The sequence below is a fragment of the Agelaius phoeniceus genome, chromosome 5 (genome assembly GCF_051311805.1).
Source record: "Agelaius phoeniceus isolate bAgePho1 chromosome 5, bAgePho1.hap1, whole genome shotgun sequence".
Taxonomy (NCBI): Eukaryota; Metazoa; Chordata; class Aves; order Passeriformes; family Icteridae; genus Agelaius; species Agelaius phoeniceus.
Window position 1 is genome coordinate 5882767 of NC_135269.1, and position 27318 is coordinate 5910084.

The 27318-nt window shown below is 39.7% G+C and overlaps 1 protein-coding gene across 13 annotated transcripts in view; it reads right to left on the reverse strand.

The window, feature by feature from the left end:
- ERC1 (ELKS/RAB6-interacting/CAST family member 1) overlaps nucleotides 1-27318 on the reverse strand; it is a 277355-nt gene that overhangs the window by 211262 nt on the left and 38775 nt on the right. For all 13 annotated transcript variants that reach the window (XM_077178195.1, XM_077178201.1, XM_077178199.1 and 10 more), the window contains exon 3: nucleotides 5533-5949. In XM_077178195.1, coding sequence (XP_077034310.1) covers nucleotides 5533-5949 — 417 coding nt within the window. The remainder of the gene's footprint in view (nucleotides 1-5532; nucleotides 5950-27318) is intronic.

Sequence of the window (27318 nt, forward strand, 5' to 3'; positions counted from 1 at the left end):
ATTGACAAAGAACAGCTTCTAATATAACAAAACATCAAAAGACATTGAAGTTTAAGCATTTTAAACCCTTAATCCCCAGACAGACTTATGCATTGTTTCACATAGTTTTTAAAATCCTATCTGAAACGTATAGAAGTGCCGAAATGAAATAGTAAGAAATCATCCTGTATGTTGAAGAATAGCCCATTAATATAGAAAAAAATTATTTTGAAAAAAGTACAATAAATAAATAATTTATCCCCCATGCTAGAAACACCATATGAAGAAACCTACTGAAATTTTATTAATTATTTCACTTTGATGAGACCAATATTATAATAAAGAAATAAAACATCCTGACAGATGACTGGAGTTCTGCTTTTTTTCCATTTATTTAATACCTACACATTATTTAACTACTGTACAAAAATCAGAAATTTGCCATGCTAGAATAAGGTGTTTCAGATTTGTTTGCCATCTGGAAAAACAGAACACAAATACATTCTTTTCCAATCTAATTTTTCAACTTTTGAAGAATTATGAAGCTACCAACTTCTGCACTGAGAAAATCTGAAAATAATTTCATATATATGAATATTTTTAATTGTCATTCTCACCTAAGGTGACATACAGAGTATTCCAAACTAAAATGGTATTTTAAAAAATTTAAATGCATAAAAAATACATTATGCATGCATTCAAGTCGCAATAGCCCATTTTCTCAAATTTTGACCTACAAAACCTCTGTATGTTTTAAAACTACCTGCAGACCAAACAAGCAATTCTAATAAAGACATAATTATTTAAATTATCTTGATTGAAATCACTTCTCCCCTTGCTATTTGCTTCTAAAAGGTCAAAAGCATGAAGCAGCAATGAAAAAGCAGAAACTTCTTTTTTTACCTCATCAGAAAGATATGATGGCAGTAAGAGTTCCAGTTACTGAATCTATCTTCTCCTGCAAACCAAAACTTCTCTCCTGAAGTATCCTATTTATGTTGCAAAATCTTGGCATGGGACAAAAGTGTTCTTTGAGTTAACTCTAATTGCTCCAATTAAAATTTCTAAATCCTCCTCTGAGCCTGGAGCAGAAAAGGGTAAGAATTTTGACACACCCATGGAAAAATAATTTGTTTGCACAACTCGTCACAGCTCATTAAAATCCAGTCAGACAAGGGAAGCAGCCTCTCTGTGCTGGGCACAGCTCAGCAGGGCTCTGATGGGACACGTGGATGCCACATCCCTCCCTTCTCACTGAGCTCCCTGCTGCTGCTCTCTGGCCACCACAGGATGGAGTTTGGCTGATCTAAGCCTAAACACACCTGTGAGATAGGCAGGTGTGCTCTGCCAGACCCCTGCCCATGGGAGACAGAGCAGGGAGCGCCCCCAGCCACTGAGTGCTGATTCCTAGGATGGGGTGGGCAGCTTCACTCCAAACTGCCACAAAGAGGGGTCAGTCCTTGCAATAAAGCCATCCTAGGGAACTGTGATGCAGTTCACAAACAGCACTTTGTGGGGTTGCCATTTCAGCAAGCACTCAAAAAAGGGAAGAAATAATAGCTTTTTCTGCCACAGCCTCTTTCCTTAAGCTCATTGTGGGTAAGTGCCCTCATGAACCACCCATTTCAGTGCCTGTTTTACATACAAAACCTCCTTTATTTGTTAAGCACTTCATCCCTAACTCCTTCATTCAGTTTTGTACTAAGCTGGAATAAAAATCCATCTTGTTTGAATGGGTTCAATTACTAAAAAAAAATAAAAAAAAAATTCAAGTCAAAACTGTAATTTACTACTAAACAGTTTCTGGAAACAAAGTATAAAGCTCCTGTCAGTTCTTCCCTCATTCCACACTAGTGTAACATGCAAGCCTTGATGCCAGAAGTGCCTTCTGAAGAAAAAAACCTTCAGAATAAACAGCCTTCTTTCTGTTTCTAAATAAATGGTTGTAGTGAGCCATCCATACTTACAGTCCCTGTTGGACTGTCCTTACAAATCTGAGTCTGCCCACAGTACTCCAAGTGTTTGGAACACCAGGTGTGGATCACATCATCTTTTGCTCTGATATCTGGGCTATTAATCTGTGTAACTGAGAAAAATCCATTTCTAACCAGTGCATCTAGCACTCTGGGGACTGGGGAGCAGGGAGGCTGTCACAGCAAGAACGCAGCAAGCTTGGTTATCTTTGGAGCTATGGACCACCACTGATAATTCTGCAACAGGCAAGTCTGGAGCACAGAGGCAGCTTGGGAGCTATTCTGGAAGCTGTAGTCCAGCTGCTGGATTTCATCAAGTATTTCTTCCTGGTATGAAAATAATTTTGTTTTTGAAAGTTAAGTCTAGAATACCAACAACAATAATTGTCACAAAGACTGAAGAAGGGGCATTCAAAATAGCAGCTATCTTTTAATAAGCTATGAAGCTTAAGCTTGTTTTCCAGGGTAGAGGAATGTGATGCAGCCACACTGCTATCTGCTGAAGTCAGGGCATTCTGATGTTCAATGAGATATTTAATTATTTGTGTTAATGAGAGAATGCCCTCTGTATCAGTTGCTGAATACATCCTATGCTGGATATAGTAACTTTCCCATGGACTTAGAGGAATAATTCCTTGAGATCCTCAGAAGTCAGGGCAATTGGGAAAAGCCCAAGAGAGTCAAATTGCTTATGGAGATACCTCTCAGCAGCTGCTGGAGAATCCATTTTATAATCTGGATTTGGGAGACTGAGACAGTGCCCTGGGAGGTGATCAAAAATATCTGATGTCTTTTATATGACGAACAATTAAGCAGCACTGGATTTTTCAGACTAGAAAAAGGAGTAAGTTGGAATGGATATAAGAACCTAAAATGGTGAGTGGCACACAGTTATAATCTTATCAGAACCACAATTCTGACCTCTCTCAGAATTTATTTTCCTTGGGAAATTCATGCGATCTTTAGTACAATAACAGCAATAGCAAAAGCTGAAGAAATCAATTAATTCTCAAGGTTTAATTTTCAAGGTCATACTGCTGGCCACTGTAACTGCACTGCCTGCCTGCAAAACTGTCTGATGACCTTGAGTCTCAACATCACACTTGGAATTACATGTAGGTTTCAAAACCAGAAAATGAGGGATACCTTCTTGCTTCAAGATGTAGATTTTTAATATTATTTCCAGCAAATATTCTATCAGAAATCTAACACCCTTGCAGAGTCAGTACTAGTGGATTCTGACATCTCAGAACTTCTTTTGCTAAGATGGTCAAGACTGCTATTAAAATTTTCTGCTCTGTTAGGAAGTGAAATATAAACTGACCTTCCACACTCTTAAGAATCCCTTTGAGATACTAAAGCTTCCTTTACCAGCAGTATTTAAAGAAGAGTTTAGCATGCCTTTCCAGATACTGGAATGCTAGATATAGAACCATCAAGAAAGTAGATTCATTTCTTCAAAGCAGCTCAAAAATTCCACCATTAGTATCTGGGGCAGCAAAGAGCTAAAATAACCTACAACTATGGAAATACAGATGGACATAACAAAAGCTCAGCTGAGGAGGGTGATGCAGACACACACAGCAGGTGACACACCTAAGAGAGACAATGTCCACGTGTGAAACATGGACAGCAGCTGTGGAGCACATCCTGCAGAGCACCTGGGCGCTCAGGCAGTCACATGCAGCCAGCTGCAAGTTCCCCTGATTTTCTCCAGCCTGCCAGAGCCCCAGGCATGACACTTGAGTTTGATGCAGGTAAGTCTGAGGTCACTTAGCTCAGCCTTGCGCAGAGCTCAGGGACACACAGGTACAAACACAACCATTCCTGCTGCCACCCAGTTCCCTAAGGAGATAACATGGCACCACGTTTTTGAGGCTACAAGGGTGCTCAGCTTCACAGCTGGATCCCAAATCACATCCATGGTTTGAGGTACAAATTACATCATACCCAGCTTACACTTCTCAATGAATCGGGGCCGGGTAAGCAGCAAGGAGTAATTAATTTTAAAACATTTGATAAATCACATTTACCCTTTCAAGTCAGTAGGTCATCTCTATCTCCTCTAGGAAGTCTTTTACCATAAAGACTAGCATTTAAATGACTGATGATTTCCAAATATGTATGAATGGAACAAGAATTCTTATCTTGCAACATCTACTCATCTGCAGCAGGAACGAACGCAACCGCATTCCTCAAAAATTGCACAGCTCCTGCCAGCTTTTCATTTATGTTGCTGGACTTAGAGCAGAAACAAATGGAAGCCATTTGAGGCTCTTCCTGAAATAGTTACAAGAATTGGAACAGAATTATCATTGGTTGCTAAATAAAGGAAAAACTGTAGTGCAGAAACTCTGGAATAATATTATCTTCACTCCAGACACTCAAGAGATTACTGCTCTAAAAAAATAAATCTGGCCTAAATCTGGCTCAGAAATGCAATGGGCTCCAGCTTTCTTATATAAATGCTTGCAAGAGCACAAGCACTATGGGTCAGGCCCTGGAAACATATGAATAAGAGGTATTAAGAGATATTTATGTGCTTCATACACTCATCTCAAAAAACTCTTCCAGGTCTTGCTTTCTTGACTTCTTAGAGAGGGGCCTTAAATCTTGTATACCCACAGAGCTTCCCAAAAAATGCTGAACCATGAGGTAGATACCAATGTGCAGAACAGGTCATTAGATTCATACACATGGTACACATGGATAGCTATCAATTCATGCCTTCAGTCGACAGATGTAAAATAATCTTTACACAGAATCTTAGCACTAGTGAATCCATGCATACACATATTTATCTGTGCATCTGCACAATCCATGCTGAATTACCAGCCTTTTAGAAGTTGATATTCAATTACTTTAGGAGGCTGGTTGACAACAGGAAAATGCATATAATAATATCAAAAAACGTAATGACACTGGCTACACAATAACTCATTTTCTTTCATTTATTTTCCTTTGTTTTACTAAAATATTTGTATTCTATATTGACTATATTTTGTTATAATTAGTTTAAAATTATTAATAGTGAAGAATGTCTGCCACTGTACTCTTTTAAGGTACACTACAAACATAACAATAGTTTTTCTCTTTTCAGAAGGATGGTGAGAAGGTGTTACTATGTGTCTCTTTAAGAAATCTCTTTTTTGGTTGTGCATCCAGGGCAGCTAATAGTTTTATCAAATACCCTGCACAGCAAGATGACTGTTTCCATGGAAACTGTTGAGCAATCATCCATTACTCTTGCAAAGATTTCTCTCTCTGCTCTCACCTAAATACAGGTAGCTACTTTCTCTCTAACAACAAAGGAACAGAAGAATTCATAATTTATTTTTCCAGGCTTTAGGACAATTCATCTCCAGAGTTGCCTATGGAGCCTACAGGAAAAGTGGGGCCCACAGCACAAAACCCCAAAAGGTACATGAAAGGAAGCCCTAAAGAAATTTTAAAATGTGCACAAATCGTATCTGATATAAAATACACCTTATAGAGAGGATGGAAGATTCTTTCCTTACAACTGTGAAATGGATAGGAGACAGAGAGGAGTTTAAGAGTGGAGATGAGTTTGATCACTCACCTCTCTCAGCATGTTGTTTTCTTTTTCCTTCTGTTCAAGAAGGCTTTCCAAGTGGTGCACGTGCATCTCCGCCTCAGCCAACCGCCGTGTCCGCTCGTGGTCTTCCTCAGTGGCTTTTGCTGACAGACCTTTACTCTGCAGCATCTCCAGCAGCTTTTTGATGGACTCATCACGTGCATTCAAGGTCTGTTTCTGTGTCTCAATACGCAGTTCCATCTCCTCCAAGGTTTTCCGCAGCAGGAACAGCTCCTTGGCCTGGCGCTCGTGCTCCGCGTGCAGCCGCTGGAAGTTCTCCTCTGTCAACTCTGCCACCAAGGGCTCGCTGGTCCTGCTGCTGCTGTCCTGCTGGAACAACTGGTTCAGGTCCCTCTGGATCCTCAGCTCATCTTGGAGAGCCTGGATAGTCATCTGCATATGCTGAAAGAACAAACAAATGAAATCAGAGGATTCCCTCCACTGGAGAAATAAAGAAAACAGTATGAGCCACATCAGACCTCCTGAACCACCAACCAAGCGGAAACCACAATGCCAAACCAATCACCACCAAACCACCACAAGGAGGTTTTTAAAGCAGAATTGAGGTGGAACTGGGTTATACTACAGAAAGTTCAAGTTCCTCCTTCTGTGTCTGGTAGAGGTTGCTTAACATTTAGAAGACTCTTAGAAGACTTAAAAGACTCTTGCTTGAGTGACTCTTCCACTTGCATCAAGTTGAGAGAGTGACTGTTTCAAACAGGATAATGTCAGCAGCTTTCAGCAACTTGTGTCAGTACCCTTCCAAATGTTCACCTCCCCTATAGAACAATTTTGCAGAAGAAGACCCAGAATTACTATAGAATTACCATCTTGGTGAAGCAGAGGGCCACAGTGCTATTAGAATTTACATATCATCCACAAAACCTAATCACCTATGAAGGCTCCCAAGGTCTTCCTCAGTAACTCTACACTTAGCACAGATTTCCCATTTGACTCAGAGAAGAAACTTCAGCTTGTAATGAAGAAACACAACTATAGAAAACTGGATTAATGCTACATGGGGAAAAGGGCTACATAATAAAATGTAATGCACGAGGATTTTAGCACAGAAGAGAAGTTACCACCTCACAAACAGGAATATGAAGTCAATCAAATGATCAGTAGTAATTTGTTGTTGTGCAAGACAATAAATCCTGTCTCAATGACTGAATACAGTGGGTTAATGTAATGGACAATACAGGAGAAGCACAGTTTGCCCACAAAAATGTCCTCGTTTATATTTTGATAGATATATTTTTTTCTTTTCTGCAAGACAGAAGTATCAAGCCAATAACAGAGAAGTACAAACACTGCACAAAGATTTGATTACCAGAAATGAGATGCACACTGAGTGATACATCTCCCTTAAATGAGGCAGACATGCTTACAATTCAGTCTGAGTGTGAATAAGTCAGATGCATTGATCCCTGTGGTGTACATTTCTATTACAAAAACCAGTGTCTCATATACAGCTATTTCCAGTATTCACTAGGCTAAAGTACTAGAATAAGTTATATTCCATGATCTAGCTTGATGCAGACACACAGTGGTGAGGTCTAAAATGTAAAGATGGTGCAAAATTAATGCTTTCTGTAAGACCAAGTACTTCATTTTACTCAAGTATTTGTAAAAGCAGAAACTAAGAAGATTTGGGTTTAAGCATTACTCCAAGAATATGTTTATCACAATTCTTATGTGAAATGCCCTGAAGATGCTAAAAAGCTGTCTGGACAACAGGCTTTAAGTGGCCTTGCCTGAGCAGAGGGCTTGGACCAGCTGACTTCCCACCAACCTCAAGCACACTGTGATTCTATGAAAAGACAGCAGATAGCATTTACAGCAGAGTTACTTACCTTTGATCTGTTTTAGAAACACAAAGGGTTAGTTGGGTTGAACAGAATGGTGCGTGCATAAAGGCAGTCCAAACTAATTTTCTTTGCAAAAGTCAGTATTTTAGACCAAGTGCTTTCCTTCTATTTGTGTTCTGGCTTAAGAACAGCTTTTCACAACCAAAATTGCTGTTACATTGTCAGCTCACCTAAGGCCACTAAAGGGAACAGTCTCGCTATTTGTCCTTCCTTAGGTGGTTGGCACTGACAACAGGATCAAAACCTCACCTGATGGCTAAAAATCAGCCCCAGCAAACACCAAACAAAATGCCTTAGCAGCCACATCTCCAACTGAGTTGACAGTGTGGCCACATCAGTGCTGATTCTGGTGCAAAGCAGGGGTGGCAGGTGCTGCCAAGGAGCTGGCAGAGAAGAAAATGGAAACATCCTTTACAGCATCAGCATAAACTGAAATCAGCTTAAATGCAAAGATCTGTGGTTGGTTTGAGATGCTGTAAATTGCCTTTTCTTCTACTTCAATAAGACAATATCTGGAAGTTAGTAATTTGGTTAATCTAAAACTACACTTCAGGTTATGGAATCTGTGTGACAACATAGCACAGGTATATTAGGTGAGAGAACAAGTAATTACTCTGTTCTAAAAGGTACATTGTGTTTATATATTGGTGGCTGCTCAGATTTATTTTCAAGTAAGAGACGAAAAAAATATCTGAAGGGAATTAACATGGACCTCCAAAACATTTTCAGAAATCACTTTCTTTTTAATTAAAGATCTCAACTTTCAGTTATTGACTGTGGTTTGGAGAAATGACAAAGTGAGAATGCCAGAACCACGTCCAAGCCTTGAAACTGAGGCACTACAGGTAGGCAATCAAAACCACTACATCTGTTCAATTAAAGCATGTTGGTTGAGCTGTAAGAGAAAACCTGCTGCACTCATTAAAATATTTGCCTCATCTGTACCTATGCCCCACCAATAAAGTCAGTAGGACAACAACAGCAGTAGTGAGAAAACGTCCTCAATTTTTGTTATAATTAAACAGTAACCTCACTAGATGTAACTTCACAGTTCCATACAGGAGTTAATTCCATTTGTATTTGAGAAGCCCTACTTATTCACAGCCCAGCTGTGTGTTGTTCCTCCAGCTAACAAACAAATTCCCACATGCTTCCACCTGGCTCTCCACACTCTGCCACTTCAGCATTTCCTTTCTCCCAGGCGAGAAAAGAGCTTCTTCTGAACAACCACATCATCGATTCAATGAAATTATTTCCTCTACTCAATGCTGTCTCGGAACCAAACTTGGGTTATTTATAAACATCAATGGCCTAAATCACCCAACCAAATTCTTACATTTCTACCATCTGATCTGCTGTGAAATGTCATTTCAGGTTACATAGACAAAAACTGTGTCTCGGACCCACAGAAATTATTTCCCCTAAACAAGGAAATGCCTCCCTGGAACTTTTGGGTCACTGAACCAAAATCTATTACATGATTCAAATACATGATGTGGAAAAATAAATTTAATACCAGTGACAAACAGGATTTACTGATCCATCCTGGTCCATCAGTCTGTGAAATCAAGACAAGGCAGTTTGGAATACCTGACAGTTGGTCAGCAACTGCCTGGGATTCAGTTTCCCAGGAAAAATGAAGAGGTGGAGTTAACAGAAAAGTTAAGAGTTGAGCTTAGAAATAACTCTCACTGTTCTCTGAACTGCTGCTCAGTTGAGAACAAACTTGATTATTAAAGGTAACTGGCAAACTGTTAAACTGTTTTCCAGTTAAAGGTAACTGGAAAATACGCCACAAAAAATTATTCTGTGCTTCTGACACCCACTCTTTTCCAACATGCAACATGTATGCAAAATGGGTTCTTTTCTGTGCTTTCCAAAATTTTTTTTATGATTCTCAGAATAATAAAACAATACTGGCTGGTATCATAGCTAACTGCTTCTTCAGTTAAAATTTCTTGTCTTCTATATAATTTCAAAGAAAAAATAATTTTCCCCCTGAAGGTGCAGGCAAGCTTTACTAGCATCTCATCCATTTTTTAGACTTCACTTTTAAATCAGCAACTATCCTAGAAAGGCAAAATATTTTCCTAGTTCATGCAACACTAGCCACTGATAATTAATTTCTAAGACCTGACTAGAGATCTCAAGAAAATTGAAAAATACTGTTGAAATAGTCTTATCTAGAAATAAACATGTAAAAATACTTTTAATACCACTGAGCTTCGTTATACCATACTCTACTAAGTAACAATCACGCTTTTGTGAAACAGTTTAATGCAGGCAATGTAATTAAAGCAATTATTGTGAACCTGTACTTTGCTTGGAATGTATTGCTGTTATCTCAAATCTTGAGGATTCTCTGTTTTTTTCAAGTAATGAAAACTAGTCTTTAAGCCTCACTACAAATTATAACTACATGTAAAAATCACAGAGGTATTTTTGTGAGCACTTCTCTAGTTATGGCCATGCCCAACAAATTTTTCTCTTGACAGAGCTAAGCACCTTGAGGATCACCTCAAACAGAAGTCCTAAAAGGACATGGTGTACACACAACCTCTTACACCAGCTGTTCCTCTGCCTCTATTACTTCCATGGGTCAATTTACCAACCAGGCTCTGCATAGAGACACAGTTTGACTTTTATCCAGCAGCCCAAAATTTACATCTCTAAGTAGCAGAGCACGATTCAATCTTTGCCTCCAGCTACCAGGACTCAAATTCACCTTTCCCACACCTTGGCAGATTGGTGAGCTTCCAGCCTACAGTGTGGGTACTGCCCATGATGGAGAAGTTCCTGGTTCTTGGTTCCCAAAGCTGTCCTGCTGCTGCAGTCTCAGGGTAATCAGTCTCAGGACTACACCTACAGCTGTACTGGTGAGAGCTGCAGGCAGCTCCTTTCATCTCTCTCTGTTGAAGCTTTTCTTTTTTGCATAAAATATTTAAAGATTCAGTAGGCCTGACAGAGAGAACTACAGAGAGCACAGCTTCTTATTCTAATTGGTAGAACACATAAGAACAGAGAGACCTGAATAGCAGTACTTCCAACTACCTTAAATGTTTATCATCTGACCATTCCAAAGGAAGTCGGGGATGTGCATTTTAACTTTTTCAGTCAGAAAAAGAAATTTAATTGATATTCTACAGCCAAGACCTGTATTCTAACCCTACATTTTAGATCAAAAGGAGGCAGCCACTACTACTACCATGATTTTGAAAGAAAGGATTAAATTGTGATATGCTTTTTAAAAAAAGGATTTCCAAACTCATCTTCGCAAGACGGAGCTTGACCTACCAAGCTACAGTTTAATATTCCAATATGCATTTGTTCATTTGGGTTTGGATGCCTGATTTAGATTATTCATACTGCAGATACTGTCTGTGTAACTACTGTAATCAGACATACAACTTATCCCATAATTTATTCAAGAAGTCTAAATGCCTAAATTAGACCTCTGGGCTTTGCAAGGCACCTAGTCACCAAACACTTCCATAGCTAAGTTCCCCTTAATCTCCTCTATTTAAATTCTAAGTAGGTTAAACCGAGAAAATTCCTTTCATTTTTGAACACCAAGAAAAAAATACAGTACATTCAAGAGAAGCCTGAAAAAATCAGCAAAAAGAAACAGAATGTTCTCTTTTCCAGAAACAAGGGAAAAAACATAACATGCAATTATGTGACAGTGTCACAGAAATGTGTCACAATGAGGTGGGGAACTATTGTTACATTCTGCAAAACTCAACCACTTAAAAAAAATTTCTCTGACACTGGGAGAACACTGAAGACTCAATTATGAGCAAATGAATGTAGAGTAATGATAAGGACAGGGAGAAAAAGAGGGGTCCTACTAAAATATTTAGTGGTGTGAAAGCTTCCACCTGGAAGAGAGAGGTTCAAGCTCTTACTCATCTTGATATGACTCAAAGGAGGCTCCAGTCAGGAAGCAACAAAGATGTTCCTGGGTGGATCTCTAACAAGTTATTCTTACAGAAAGGACTGTGAGAGTTTCTGCTTTGTACAAATATCTGAATATTGACTGACTTCAAAATTCAAGCTTGCATTCCTAACATTGCATAGTCTGTGTTATAAAGGGAAGTGTCAGGGACTTTGTTCAAATTAGCCAAAAGACCCCTTAGCAACACTCACACTCAAACAAAGTCTGTTTCCTGCTTAGGGTAATCTCATCTCACTCTTACCAAATTCTTAATCAGAAATTCCACTCCACAGGAAAAAACAAACAAACCAACAGCCTAACAAGAGTTTTGCTGAAATCAGCAGATTTAATAAAAGCTTCTTATAAAAATATTACTGAAACATAGGATATTGAAAACTTCTTAGTTACTTCTACTGTTAACCCACAAAGCCAGTGCATTCAGTGCATCCTGTACCTTATGATGCACAGGTATTTGGCAGTTTTCTGCCAATCTGCTCAGCCATCAGGCTGCTCCTAGTGTATTAAACACTATATGCTTGGACACACAGCACAGGTGTGCTGCTTTTGGCTGGGGTAGAGCTATTTCTCTTGCTAGTAGCTGGTATGGGGCTGTGTTTTGGATTTGTGCTGAAAACACTGTTGATAACTCCAGGATATTTTGGTTATTGCTGAGCAGGGCTTGCACAGAGTCAAGGCCTTTCCTGCCTCTCACCCCACGCTGCCACTGAGTGGGCTGGGGGAGCACAGGGATTTGGGGGGGATTAAAGCCAGGACAGCTGATCCCAACCCACCCAAGGGATACCCCAGACCATCACCTATCCAAAGGTGGGTGATGCTGTGCTCAGCAGTACAAGCTGGGGGAAGGAAGAGGAGCATGGGATACTGGATTTATGGCACCCGACAGCCCAAGTCACCATCGCTTCAGGATGGAGCCCTGCTTTCCTGGAAAGGGCTGGACACCTGCCTGATGGTGGGAACTAGGAAATTAATTCCTCATGCTTTCCCTTTACCTAATAAACTGTCTTTATCTCAACCCACAAGTTGGCCCACTTTTACCCACCAGGGAAAGATGAGTGTCTGTGTGGTAGTTAATTGCTGGCTGTGGTTAAACCACAACAACATGTTTCCCTTTTTTATTATATATCACATAGTTCTGTATTACTTTTTCAGGATCTAACCCAGGAATAAAAACCCACAAAATTTAAAAAAAAGAGACAAATGTAATTTGTTAATCAAACAAAAACTAAATTTTGGAAGACAGGAGTTTACAGCTACTCTGTCCTTAAGTCAATTATTTTTACTTCTGGCAAAGAAAGACAAGGTACACAAGCTTTTAGCTACAAAAGGCATTGCAGGTCTGAAATGTACTTGTAGTACCTATAAATATTGCCTTACTTTTGTTTTTAGTTCACCGTGAGTAAAATGCTATTTCTCTAGAAATGAAAGATTCAATAATTATGATGTATTTTATTTCAGAAGGACAATTCTGTAAGGTCTAATCATCAAATATACATCACCAAAAATGAGAATGTAAATTAAAAAATAGTGTTTCTCTTGCCAGCAAACCCACGTGCACAAACTTTTGCATTATGGCAATAACTTTCATGTTTCTTACAACAAAAGCATCTCAAACATTTGTAAGAGGATGAAATCACACTCAGCTCAAAAGAGACCACATGGAAAATGGTAGAAGAGAGGATTTGGTCACTGTGTGCAATCACTGCCTCCCATGCTCAAAGAGTTAAAGGTTTGGCAGCATTTCTGGGAAATGGATTCTGCTGAATGCCCTGCAGAAGCAAAGGCCTGGCTGTCTGAGGGAGTCCCTGCTGACATTCAGCTGCAGCCCACGCAAAGACATTGGGAAAAGGGCTAATGTCAGGTGTCCAGCAGGGCTGTGAAGAAACACAACTTGCTGAGTCCAGAAATGCTACATATTCCCTCTAAAATGGATCAGGGGCTTCAAAACCCTGATTTAAATGGAAATGAGTGGGTGATTTTTATAGTGTTAAGCTTAGGTACAAAACACTGCTATGATTTTAAGAGGATTTCACTTGTGAGAGTCAAAGAAAGGGACCTGCATTTTAAAGACAACCTTATGTTGCATTATCTCTGAGACAACAGAAGGGCAAGATGGTAAAAAAGTGCTACAGATAAAGAGTTTAAGTTATCAGTAATAAATTTGTCAGCTGAAGTAGACTCACACAAATTTACCCATTTAAGGGGGCAGTGTGCAGCAGCCTAATTCCTTTACTCCTGTTTGTACAAAAAAGCCCCCAACAAACCCCAAACAAGCCTGCAGGAATGAATTTAGAGTCCTAAAGGAAGCAAATCAGAAACAGCCTGCAACGCAACCAACTCACACACAGTGTACAGGCACATCCATGAAAAGGCTCCAAGGTAAAACAGAGTAAGTGCAGTACACCAGCTCTCGGTACTAAATGTCCACATGCAAGATTTTATCTTTGGTAAACATGAAGCAGCTTACCAAGGATGATAAAGGTAGGCTGTTTCTATGGTCAAATGTGAGCAGTTTCTGTAGAATAACTCATGCACAATGAAAACAAGATTGATTCTAAAAATAATTTTGTGCACATTCTAAATATTCTAAAGAAATTTGTGCACACACCTGTGTGGTAAGAATAAAAATTCTGATTACACATAGGCAAAGCTGTAAAATCCTAAAAAGCACACACTTATCAATTTTTTAGCTATGAATATAATTCTGACAGTTCTCTGACTTCCTAAGGGAATTTGAGCTCTCTGTCAGACACCAGAAATGGCCTAGTAGGCAACTAGAACTCAAAGGAAAATTATTTTTGAAGTCATATCTGTAAGCCCCAGCTACTCTGTGTTTACATTTCCAAAGGTAGGTACTTCTACATCAGTAGTTTACTGTGCTTCAAAAGCTTTTGCTCATGCAAATCTTCCAAGAATCGACATTTCACACCCTTTGAATGTCAGCATGCTATGATCCTGGAACTAAGAAACTGGATTCTTTTTAAGTGCCCCTCATCTTTCTTGAGAGCAGGCATTTTGGGATTAGGGCAAATATTTGGAATTTCTCACTGAATCGACAATTTACATACTGACTTTAACCTCTGTTTCCCAGCAGGCTGTCCAAATTGGGTTAGTATTACATTACTTAAACACCAGGTTTTATTTATTTACAAATATGAGCTTTGATATTTTTATTCTTATGCTGCTAAAGAAACAGCATATTTGCATATTTGCAGTTTCATACACTGCAATAAGACAACTCTTTGCAGATTCTGTCTCCCTGGTCTGGCAAGCATAAGTTTCTTTTGTAGCCAACTGTGTTGATAAAATTGATCTTTGTGCGTGAGGTTTCTGTTAAAAAAATTAAAAGCCAATACTCAAACATCAAACTAATCTATATTCAGGCCAGCCATGATAGAACTTAAGGAGTTCAATCTTATCCCATTTTGCATGTGTATAAAACACACCCAATTTCACCTAGAGTACAGATTACTTCTAAATTGCATCCGTGAAATAGGTGCTAAAGTGCCAAATTCAGCTTCTGTGAACCTCTCATCCTATGAAAGTAATTATAAATTATTATGGCACTTATGGGAAAGAGAATTTTAACATTTACATATGTATGAAAGTCTAATATTTTCAAATTAATAGCATCTATATGAAAGATGACTCATTTGTTAATAGATTAGGAGCTTTTCTGCACAAATGTATTATTAGTCACCTCAATTAGGGAGGTCAGCAAATCCATCTTTCCATTAGCTGATGCAAGGAATCAATCCAAGATAAAAGGTCCTCTGCTACACAACCTTTGATTTTGTGTTCAGTACTTTCCAACATATCAGCATACATCAACAACATGCTCTAAAAAGGAAAACTAGCTGCTGATTTCTAGTAAGAGAGCACTATATGAAAAATCAACGCACAAGAAAGCTGCTGATTACTTTAACCACATCACCCATCTCACCCAGATTTAAATCAACTCCTACACTAGTTGGTTTGGAGAGGTTACAGTATAAATCTCAACGAACATATCCATGTGTCACACAAAGATATTTTGACCAAAGTACCTTGAATAACTGCATTTGCATGCATAGGCCAACTACCTCTCATCTGAGAATATAAAGCTGGGAGTAGGCTGAATCTTTAAAGCTTGTTGAGCAGCTCCATATTGTGCCTGCTATATTTCAAATAATAGTTCGAACTAGGACTATTTAAAATAACTAGTTTCAATGTAAAACAGCAAATTTTGAACTTCTGCTCTCCCACAGCAATATAATATCTTGTTCTTCCTGTCAATTTGGAATGTGTCCTTCACCTGCAAGGAACAGTGGGGAGACCTGAGCCACCCAATGCTCAGAGACTGGGGAGTGGTGACTACAGCAGGAAGTGTTCTTTCCACACTGTGCCTCCAGAAATTGAGTTCTCAGCAGAAATAAAGTATTTGTAAGCCCCATCAGACTGAACTATCAAACCTGGACAGCAGCTCACCAGCAATCTGCAAACCCTGAAATTTACTGATAGTTTGTTTGCTAGCTATTTTAATGCATTTTCTTGAGAAAGGAAGAGTTCAGATGATCAGATATGGCCATAAATGTGAGAATACTGCACAGAGGATTTGAAGTAATAGAGCACTTGATATTCAAAATCTCATAAACAACATTTGGCTGTATTGAGACACAGGCCAATGAGTCTTTGCCCAATGTTCAACGAAGACAGAGAGAACCAACAGCCAAAACAGCCTCTCAGCTGCACTGCCCATGGGTGCAATGAGGCTTTGCCACCTTTCTTACAATTTCCCTTGAGATTATTAGATGGCAACACTGCAAGGCAAAAGTTCTTAGGGAGATGATTATAGTGCAGAGGGCCTGTATTGTCCCACAACTCATCCCCCTGTTTCAGTACAACGTGGAACCAATTTTACTATGTCATTATCATACCACTTGTTCTGCTTGTTCACAGCCTCTCCAATGTGCCTTCCCTAACTGCAATCTATCCTAGTCAGAATTTTAGGTGTTGCACCTTCTCACTTTTGCTTTATCATCAATTCTTCATGGACAGCAAACCAAGCTTCCCGGAAAAGTGTTTGCACATGGTTTTCTTGTTTTAAGCCACAATAAGGAACACCTGCAAACCTTCCTACTCAAAAATCCAAAAAGCCTAAAATGATTGCTGAAACAAGAGCAGTTGCCAGGTATATTATCAGCTACTGTAGAGGACTACAGTATGAGCACTGCTACATACAGGAAAACAAAAAACCAAACAAAACAAAAGCAAAATCAATTCATTCATTGTCCCTTCTTGAAATAAAAACTACGGGCCTTTTTAAAGTTATCAATGCACTACAGGCAACTACAATGGCAGCAATTATTTTAACACTATTTTGCAAGATTACAGTTTGAAGATGTCACAATTAAGACAAGTTCTTGCCAGACAGAAGATATGCATTCCTTCCATCTCTGCAACTTCTTTTCATTTTCTTTGAAATGTAAGGAGGAAGAAAATAGGAATCTCTTCAACAACATTTACAGAAGCAATAATCACAGATAAAACTCAACTAAACCTGTGGCTTTTGACACGATACATGGTATTTTAGCCCTCCACCATGTAATATTGGCTACACTCACAAAGGAACAGATTTGAAAATCATCTTTTCTGGATATGTCAAGTCTCACCAAGTACCATTCTGGGAAGACAGGCAGTTCAAATGAATTACTAGAATTTCAGGATAAATTTAGAATATGGCTGCAGTAATCACTGTCCCTGTGAAAGAACATATAAAAAACCCTCTGATCAAAATGTTCTGGCACTTACCCTCATGTTGAAATGACAGCAGCACCCCTGACAGCAAAGCAGAACACAGCACATTACACTGAGTTCTAAAGGAGCTTTGTCTGACTTTTAGGAGGCTAAGCAGCTTTAAGAGATAAGCAACAGAAAAGCATTAAGAACTTGAGTAGCTCTGGAAATGGGAAGGCCTAGCACAACCCACCTCAACAGAAAGCATTCAGACTTCTGGTAGGTGCGGTGATGGATGCAGCTTTGCAAGTACAAATTCAAGGATTTTCAATACTGAGACCTTTACTAGATGCTAGAATGTGATGGAAAACACCCAAACAGAAAAGTTTTTCCTTTCAGGAGATTGGTTCTTAGCCCCAGACATCTTCCTGCTAGGTACAAGGGTTCTCAAAGCAGGAGGCAATTCCCTCTGGCAGCAGTGCTCAGTCACCCACCACTGAAGACATCAGGTGCAGTAAGCTGAACTCCTAGCAGGCATCAGAAATCCATCTGTTCAGAATGTGAGCTAGACAAGCTAAAATGAGTACCTACAACAGGACTGACAGCTAGAAAGACTTTTGTCAGTGAAAAGCTTTAGTACTGTCCTGTCTAACCTTGCACATCACTCTAGGAATCAAGGGAATAGAGAAGAACATAAAGGAGATCTGACTTTATGGCAATAAACATAAAACTATCCAGCACTGAATAGTCTTGCATTGCCCATGAATCAAAATGGACAGGTGGTATAGACAGTGTTGATAAAATCATTTAGGGTAAATCTCTCACTGAACAAATACTGGGTCTTAATAAATCTTTTCAGAAGCTGCTTACTCATGAATTAGTACTACATGGCTGTTCAAGCAGTTTGTCAGGCTTCTTGCAAAGCAATGACTGAACTCTTGCCTCTTTATAGACCAGGTGGAAGATATCTAAATGCTCAAGATCTGCAATAACAGAGACAGTGAAATTATCAGAGAGAGATAACAGATAATCAAGATCTGCAAAAATGGATAGAAATGCTGGGCAATAAAGTCTTTTTGGTTCTTTATGCAGGCCATCCTGTAACCAAGTGCTCTGCATTTAAACACTGTTCAGAGAAATACCTAAACTGCTGATAGATCTGTATGAACAACTGTGAAGACAGAAAGGAGAATGGAATTCCTTGTGTTGAGTTCAAGGCATCAATCCACCAACTGTAGCAAGACCTTACCCTTGTCTGAACACAGATAGTCATCTCAGAGCTACATGTTTTCTAAGAGTCTGGTAATTCAGAACTAAAAATAAAAAAATTGAAAAGGGCTTGTAGCACTGAAAATCTGGAACGCTCACTTGCCTAGTGTTAGACATTTCATTTCAGGGCAACACAGCAAGCTGGCTCTGAAGACCCAAATTCTACTCAGCTCTTGGGTATTTTCTGGGACCTAGAAAGAATTAGGGAAAGGACTCTCTTTTCTTCATCCATCTCAATGCAAGGGCAAAGGAACAATGGTGGTTCTTACTTAAATGCTAAGCTTAAGGCACTTTGCTGTGCTTTCCCAGAGAAATAAACTCATATGTTAATTAAAAGCAGAGGCTGGCTCTTTTTTTTAATCACTCAAATGGATGCCTAGATTAGGTTTACTAGAGAGAAGATTCATACAATTAACACAGAAACCCTGAATGCATTACTAAGAAACCACTCCTCAATCCTGGATTTCATACTCCCTGCACTCCTTTTAGATTTCACCTAACATTAACATATGTTTTACTCATCATTAAAACACTCTCTTGGCAACACTTTTTGGAGATACTTTTGCTGTACAGATTCATGACTGGCTGAAGGATAAGGAGCACATGAAGTGTTCTTCTTTCTCCTTTCATTTTCAGGGAATGAGGAGGAAGAAACAGGAAGAGCCAGCAGATCAATACCTGGCTGCGAGCCTGCTGTCACTGGCAGGATTTTGCCTTTTTTAATTATAGATCAGTTTACATGACAGCAGGCCTGCTGGCAAGAGCCAGGGTACACCTGTCTCAAAGGGGAAACAGGATCTCTGCACAGGAGCCAGCAGGGCTCATTGAGAGCTCTAAGCCACATTGGAAGGGGGAAGGGAAAACAAAGCAGCTCACTAGAGATGACCTGGGACAGCACTGGTGAGACTCTGTCTGTCTGTGCAGGGATGGGATGGAGATCCACACAGCTCTGAAGATGCTAGAAACCACATGATGAAGCAGCTGAGAATGGTCACACAGGAAACAGAGATGGTGCTGTCCAGAGAGGAGCAGTGGAGATAACGAAGGGTCTGAGAAAAAGTCCTGTGAGGAGCAGCTGGGGAAGCTGAGCCTGGAGGAGGCTCAGGGGACACCTCATGGCTCTCATGGCCACCTGAAAGGTGCAGCCAGGTGGGGGTCAGGCTCTTCTTCTGACAAGTGATAGGACAAGAGGAAACGGCCTCAAGTTGTGCCAGGGAGGTTGGAAGTTACAAAAATTTCTTGACTGGAAGGGCTGTCACACATTGGAGTGGGCTGCCCCGAGCCAGGGGCTGGGTCACCATCCCTGGAAGTAGTTAAAAGATGTGTAGATGTGACACTTGGGGACATGGTCTAGAGCTGGGCTTGGCAGTGCTGGGTAACGGGTTTTGTAGTCACCGTCAGTAATTTGTTCACTTTTTTATTCAGATTTTGTTTTTCTGTGGAAAACCTCATTAAAATCCTAATATACAACATTCAATAAAGGACAACTGGTATCATAATATACTTGCTAAAAATATAACCCCATTATTTGGTTATTTTTACCAGAAAAGGACAGAGCCAATCCTTCTGATTAAACTACCACAAACAGTGCAAGAAATGAAGAAATGAAGTTGAGAAAATGAAGCGGCAATTCAACTGTTTTAATTTAAGTAAAAGCAGTTGAAAAAACAGCTAGTTATTAAATTATTTAAAATCTAACATAGAATAGGTGGAAAAAAGCATTCTTAAAAAAGTAAATCACTACTTGAGCTAATAAAGAGTGATTTATAAACTCAGACCTCAGCCACTGTCAGAGAAGAATATATGATGGGGACTAAAAACATTAAAAATTGCATCTTTCCTTGGTCAAGATTAAAATAATTTTTAAAAGCTCTGGAGAACAGCCAAGCAAATAATGCAATTGCATTTCTTTGAGTCAAAAATCACCATCCTATCACTTTCTAACCATTGCTTCCCTCAAATCCTTTGGACAGCAACTGTCATGTTTATGTATGTGCTAGGATAACCAGAATAATACACCACCAACCCTGAAACACAACCACAATATAAATAGTGAATCCAACTGTTTCAGCAGAAAAGGATTGAGAGCAATAAATAATGAATGAATAAAAGCTTTCAGGAAACCATTACCATGGTCTAAAAGGTCTGAGCACAAGATTTGTATGGAGAGGTGGTAATGCTACCAACTGATAAACAGGAAACACCTCTCAGAGCACACTTGTCCTTCATTAGGCTTTGCTGGTTTTGTATTTAATCTCTGAAACTATCAAGCAGCAAATAACAAATACAGTGCATTAATACTGGTTATGTGTTTTAAAATTACTGTTTTATCTAGTCTATGATTTTTAGAATCCAGTACTGGTTTACTGCATATTATATTTTTCCCCTTCCACATCCACAGCTCTGCCCAGTATCCCACAGACAACTCTGACTCACAGGAGCCAGCTAATGGAATGACCTCCCTTCATAATACCTCCCCTTACCTACAGCTGCCAGCCAGGTTTATTTCCTACTCAAACTGAGCAACATCAACTCAGAGCAACATTTCTTATTCTGCTCTCACTTGAAAGTTGCTGCTTATGTCCTTTTTCTAATGTTTTACTTCTCTAGAAGCCCTGCTGTGGTCACCAGCTTCTCCTTGGAGATGTTTCCTCCCTCCAGAAAAGGGGTATGTATTGCCACATGGATAATCAGGATATTTAACTGTATCATGAAAAAGCTGTACTAGGTAGGACAGGACTGGTACAACTTGGTAACAACCTCTAGTATCTATTTTAAAGAAAATAAAACAGGTCAAGCCTGTTGCTAATATGGGTTTCTATCTCAATTGTCTTCCAGAACACAATTTCCTTGAAACAAATCTGTGCATTACTGATATAATAATGAACAACACTCAGACACAATGGTGCCTAGACACCACATACCTTAATTTTCCCAGAAGACAGACCGATAGCCTTACTGGAAAACTTGATAATTTATTTGGAGGAAGAATTTAACCCTCCAAATCTCTGTGCACCACTCTCCTAGGAGCAGCGAGTCACTGCTGTCACCAATTGTCACACAATAACCTTCCTGTGCCTCCCTGCTGCTGGCACTGGCAGTGACTCACCAGAGGCTCCACTCAGGCCAAGAATTCCTGGGATGCAGCTTCTGTGCCCAGCAGAGAGCAGCTCTCTCAGCTTCACACATTCAGCATCCCCAGGGAACAGCCATGGTACCCCACATCCTGCCTCTCTGCCATAAAAGTGACTGCACTCAACCCAAACCAAAGCCCTGGGCACATTCTGGCACTACTAAAATAAACACAACATGGGATTGAATCCTACAACAAAGATATTTATATAAGGATCCTCTTATTTCTCTCCCTCTTCACAGCAGAATCTGTATTAGGGACCCTAGTTCACAAGATAAAACACTTGTCTTAACCAGCCACGTTTAAGGTTCCTAATGAAAAGTTTCAAAGACCGCAATTCCTCAATTTTTCATCGGTGTGTCTGCTCTAAAAACATTTTCAGTGAAGGAACACAGCACAAACAGTAAGTCACTAAAAATAAACAACTGTGCTGACACACTGTCTTAAATGAAAAATCAAGTATTCTTCTTAAGCTATTTTAATAGAAAAAAACAGTTCTGTTAAATTAGTCTAACAGAAAAATTCCTCCTATTACTTTGAAAAAAGTAACACAAGAACCTTGACCCCTTCAAAACAAACAGGTCAACTTAAATATTTAATATAAATAGATGACAGCTGAGTAATGAATCCAAACCTGAACCAATGACTGCACTGATCCATTCAATCCACCTTCTGAACATTGCTACAAAAGTGAACACTAAAATTTGTGAATAAAGCATTTCCTTTCCCAAGACAGAAATAATTAAACTAGAAATAACTTAAAAATAAATTTAATTACAAGTGACAGTAAAATTAAATCAAACTACACAAGTTACTGTAAAAATACCTTGTCAAAACATGACTTATTAAAAAAAATTAAAATTAAAAAAAATAATAGATGTGCTGCAAAAATGTGAAACTTTGGAAGCAGCTGTCTTACATGGAAAAAGATAGCTCAATATCCTCAGTCCCTGCTTACCTACCCAATCTTAAGAAATGTGTTTGAATCTCACCATAGATTTCAGAAGTATTTGTAATACTTCTAAAGCACATTGCCCATGTATAAGCACTACTCCTCACTGGCACGACTGGCTATAACTGAAAGGAACAAAAAACTAGAAAAAATACCAATGTGTTGAGGAGTCAATTTCTTGATTTCAGTATTAAAACCAACTCTAGAAATCACAAGTAAAGCTCCTGAAAGAACAGGATTCTCTTATGGGAAATAATGAGAAGAGTTCCTACATAGGTCAAAAGGTATGAAAACAATTTCCCAGTTAGCTCTTTTTTCACAGATCCTGATTATATTGGAAAACCAACAAGAAACATCAGCCTCACACTGGACTTTGGCTTTCTGGCTGGCTTTCCCAAAAAAATTCACCTCCTGCTCTTGCATGGGAGATTCCAGTCACCCCTCTTTTACTCACAGTGAGTTTAGTAACTGCACAGCATGGTCAGTAAGAGCAGAGCCAGCCCAGACCACGTGTTTGCATCTATTCACAGGAGAATGATGCAAGAGAACTGCCCACAGGCAGTGTAAGAGAAGAAACAGCTCAGTTCTCAAAGCTGAACTCCCGTGGAGTATCCCAGGAGTGTAAAGACACAGAGAGTTCAGTACTTCCCTGCCTGATTCTGCTTTGTCACGGAAGAGGCAAAGGCTAAAATCTGTGCCACTCCTCTGCCAGGAAACTGTATCAACACTAAAATTTTTATTTAATAGCTACACCTTCTTTCTAGCAGCAGGAACTTTCTTATTCTCCTTGCCAACACAGCTCTGCATGTGAAGTTAAAGAGATGACTAATCCCTATTAGCAATTTTTGTCTGAAGCACTCAAGGCAGACACTGCTAACCCCAAAGGAACCTCCCAAGTACCCCCCCAAATGCTCAACTTCCACCACTTGTTCATGAAAAGCTTTCACACTCCTCCCAGTCACCACTTCCCCCTCAATAATGTGGATATCCCTGTTCCAAAGGGATACTGTAAGAACAAGAGCTCCATAAAAGTAGGTAGCACATACAGGAGGTGAACATAAATACAGAATGAACATTTCAGGGGCTCTCCATTCACAGTTCCCATTTTCTTTAAATGAAAGTCCTAAGATTGTGGACACTTCCTTCAGTATCATGCTTAACAAATGTATGCATGAAAAGTGTACTTCCAGCTCTGCAGGTCTCCCAAAGGGTAGCATTTTCTGAAATGCTACAGATAGTGCTTGTCCCCACACTACAAATTTCTCTCTCTGCTCTATTACAACATGCCCCAGTGACCCAGAAGAACACACTCTGAGGAGGAATTGTCTAACCCAGAGTGTTCCAACTGGGGAAAAAAACCAATAATAATAATTTTTTAAAAAGGGTGATATGTTTTTAAAAAGACCAAGTTTTATATAAACATGATGATGAAACTTGTTAGAAGGTAGCTCATGCAGTGCTGTGTCTGGTAAGGATAAACAGGATATTTTGATACAGGTAAAGAAAAATCCTTCACAAAAAGTACAACTCAAACTACCTGGGTTTCAGGCTTCAGGTACATACAAAGTTCAACTGCACACTGAAGGAACAAGGCAGAGGGCAGAAGAGGATCAGTCCTCAGGTGCCTTAATTTCTGCAGTGCAGTCTGCTGAGATTACAGCTATTAACGTACCCCTCCTGTGGACAGATAAAAGAGGATGCCTTGAGCTCAAATGCTCAGTCCACCCTCAATACTTGTCTCATGAGCCACTGTGGGTTTCCATCACTGACTTCTGGCACCCACCAACTCACAGCACAAGACAGAACCACAGGACAGCCAGGGCTGGGAGGGAGATTATCCATTCCAGCACCCCTGCCAAGGCAGGGTCACCAAGAGCAGTTGACACAGGAATGCATCCAGGGGTTTGGAATGTCTCCAGACAGGGAGACTCCACAACTCTCCCACTGCTCTGCCACCCTCAAATGCAATGAAGTTCTTCCTCACACTGAGGTGAAAATTCTTGTGTTTTAGCTTATGACCATAAATTCTGAAGAAGACAAATATAAAAAGTTATTTATTTACTCCAGGCCCATTGGTATTTCATAACTGCATTCCATCCAGATAGTAATTAAGAGTTAGTAATCAGCTACATTCATTTAGCACAATTTAGATATTTGTAGCAAATACATTTGCTAATGAATAGATTAAAATTTTCAAATGTTCAGGGCATGGAGACATTTACCAGATGCTAAATCTCAAAAATACATGTAGGACTCCTACTGAGTCAATCAGTTGATCAACCAACCAAGAACAAGAGACAACATCTGGTCTGAAAATGCAGCCCTTACATCCCCAGGAAGGTGCTTATTTTAGTTAGAGAAGCAGAACTTCTTTAGACATTCTAATTAAATTTCTGAATGAAAGAATCAGCAACAGGAAAATTTCAATTTGTCTGGACAACACAGAAGACTTCAACAAGACTCTCAATTATAAATACTAGTGCTACACCAGGATGAATTTCTCCTTGGTGCACACAAACTGAGGCATGGGGGATGCAGACACAAACCACCCCAAGCAGCACATCTCACCTAGAGGCAGCTCTTCAGTGTACCAGCTGCATCTCCTGCCAAGGAGATGTGGGGTAGAAATGCTCTGAGATTCAGTTTGGGCATGAATGGATTAAGGAGGTTTCTCTTCTAATTCTGTGCACTGCTCTCTCATAAGCCATTTATAATGGTGTTATTTCATGTTTAGTCACAGCGTTTATTTACTTTTAACAAAGGATTTGTGAAGTGAGTCTCAGAGGTAGCTTAGTTACAGATCATTCCCACTGTAACAAGGCTGTAACAAACTGATGAACAAAACACTATTCTGTGAGGAAACTGAAGTATGCTCAGCCCTTAGCACACTGCTCTGAGCACCCAGATGACAACCACTCTCACAGAGCATGCACACACAAGGTAAAGGGCTGCAAGAAAAGTCTTCCAACCAGCAGTGGGAACAATGAAGGCTCTTCAGCACAAGGCACAGCACAGCAAAGCCTAACTAATAGCCACTGAAATTTCCTAAGCACTGGTCAGAAACACTGTGAAAGAACATTTGGACACAAGAATGAAAGAAAACTGAAGTCCTAAAATGGTTGTTAAAATAACCTGGATGAAGCTAATGGGCAAATGCTCTTGCAACTAACTTTAAAATCATACAGAGAGGGATTTTCTGAAGAGCAACAGACCTGCCTAGAAACTTAGAAAAAACCTTCCCACTTCATGTTACACCCATGTAAGCTTTCCTCTAGTTCATAAAGAAAGAAGGAGGCTCTCTGAGATTCTGACACAGTGCTACTATAATCTCAAGTAAACACACTACCAGATACAGATGTTCTACCTTTGGATGTATTTCCTGCACTCCAAGCTCCTGAAAAGGAAAGCTGTTCATAAAAGCTATAATCAAGACATCTGCACAAAGAGATGAAGGTTCCAAATCCATGAGTATCTCAGTCATGCCAATAAAGCTGAAACCATGTCAGGCACACCCTGCATTACCTTCTGCAAAACCCTGTGTGCAGAAGACAACACATCAGCTGGGCAGCAAACAGAACAGAAACTCCAGGCAGCCCTGAAAAGAGACTTGATGTGGAACAGAGCAACATCATTCTGGATTTTAAAGGCTGATCTCAGGTCCTTCCTAAATGCCAAATAAAAAAATAAATCCCAATAACAAAAACAAACAAAAGGCAAAAAGCCAGTAGCCTGCATCCTTGTGGCTTCAGTCATGATACAGCAACTAAAATGCCTTGCACAACAAGGATCACCAGTGTCCCCTGCAAGCTGAGTGCAGGACACTGGTTCCAATGACAGGTAAGCCAGGAACTAGTGAACCTCCAAGTGTTACAAGAAGGGAAATTTTACAGTCTCTTTATTTACTGAAACTGCTTTGGTCACATTACCACCTGCAATTGATATCTTACAGTAAGAGAAATCCATCATATCTTATCCACCCTGTGCCTTAAGATCATTTATGCAAGACAGGCATCTTGAGCAGACTGAGAGTCCCAAGTAGCATGACCCAAACCCTGACCTTGGACACCAGTAAAATGTGGAATCCTTTTGCCAGATGTACAGCGTGAGTCTGCCTGTCTGGTACTCCTACAGACTGACACGAGGGGGTCACTAAAAAGGAGGGTGAGCAAGAAGCAGGATGTTACATTAATGACTCTTGGTATCCTGCAGACAGAAATCCAAGATAAAGGCATTTCAGCCAGAAACATGACTAACCAAAAGTGACAGCTGAAGGGGAAAGAGACTGAGGCAAAATGAGTCATATGCTTCCCAAAGAACACTCAAAATATACCAGTAAGAGAACACAAACTGAGCAAGTGACTGTGTGTAACTGGTAGCTTGCACATAAAGATCATCAACAGATGATATTCAGGTAAACCATGATGTCTGCCCAATATTTAAGAGGCTAAAGTATGAGATATGGTGGACTCCTCTATGCAGTAAGCTCATCAAAACCCTTCATGAGAGCAAGCCTTCAGCTTGGGCTTATTTATGAGGAGCTTTCTGGGCAGAGGAATCATCCAGGAGTGCTTTGAGTTGATACAGTTGGAAGTAAATATAAACAAGTCTGAAGAGTTTCATATGTCTTACAGTCCTGTATGGATTACTCCTAGAAAAGAGGCTTCTCCATCCATCTATCCATCCAGCCACACTAATAAGACTTGTAAAAACTGGTGAGCTCCCTCTAATCTCAGCACTGCAACAAAGTAATTCAAGGGCAGATGTGAAAAAAAGGAATTTTGCTTCTGTGTCAAGATTTAAACACACTGATGCCACTCAAGGTTGTATGGAAGCAACAATATCCCACAGAAAAAAAAAAAAAAAAAAGCCAGCTCCATCCAAC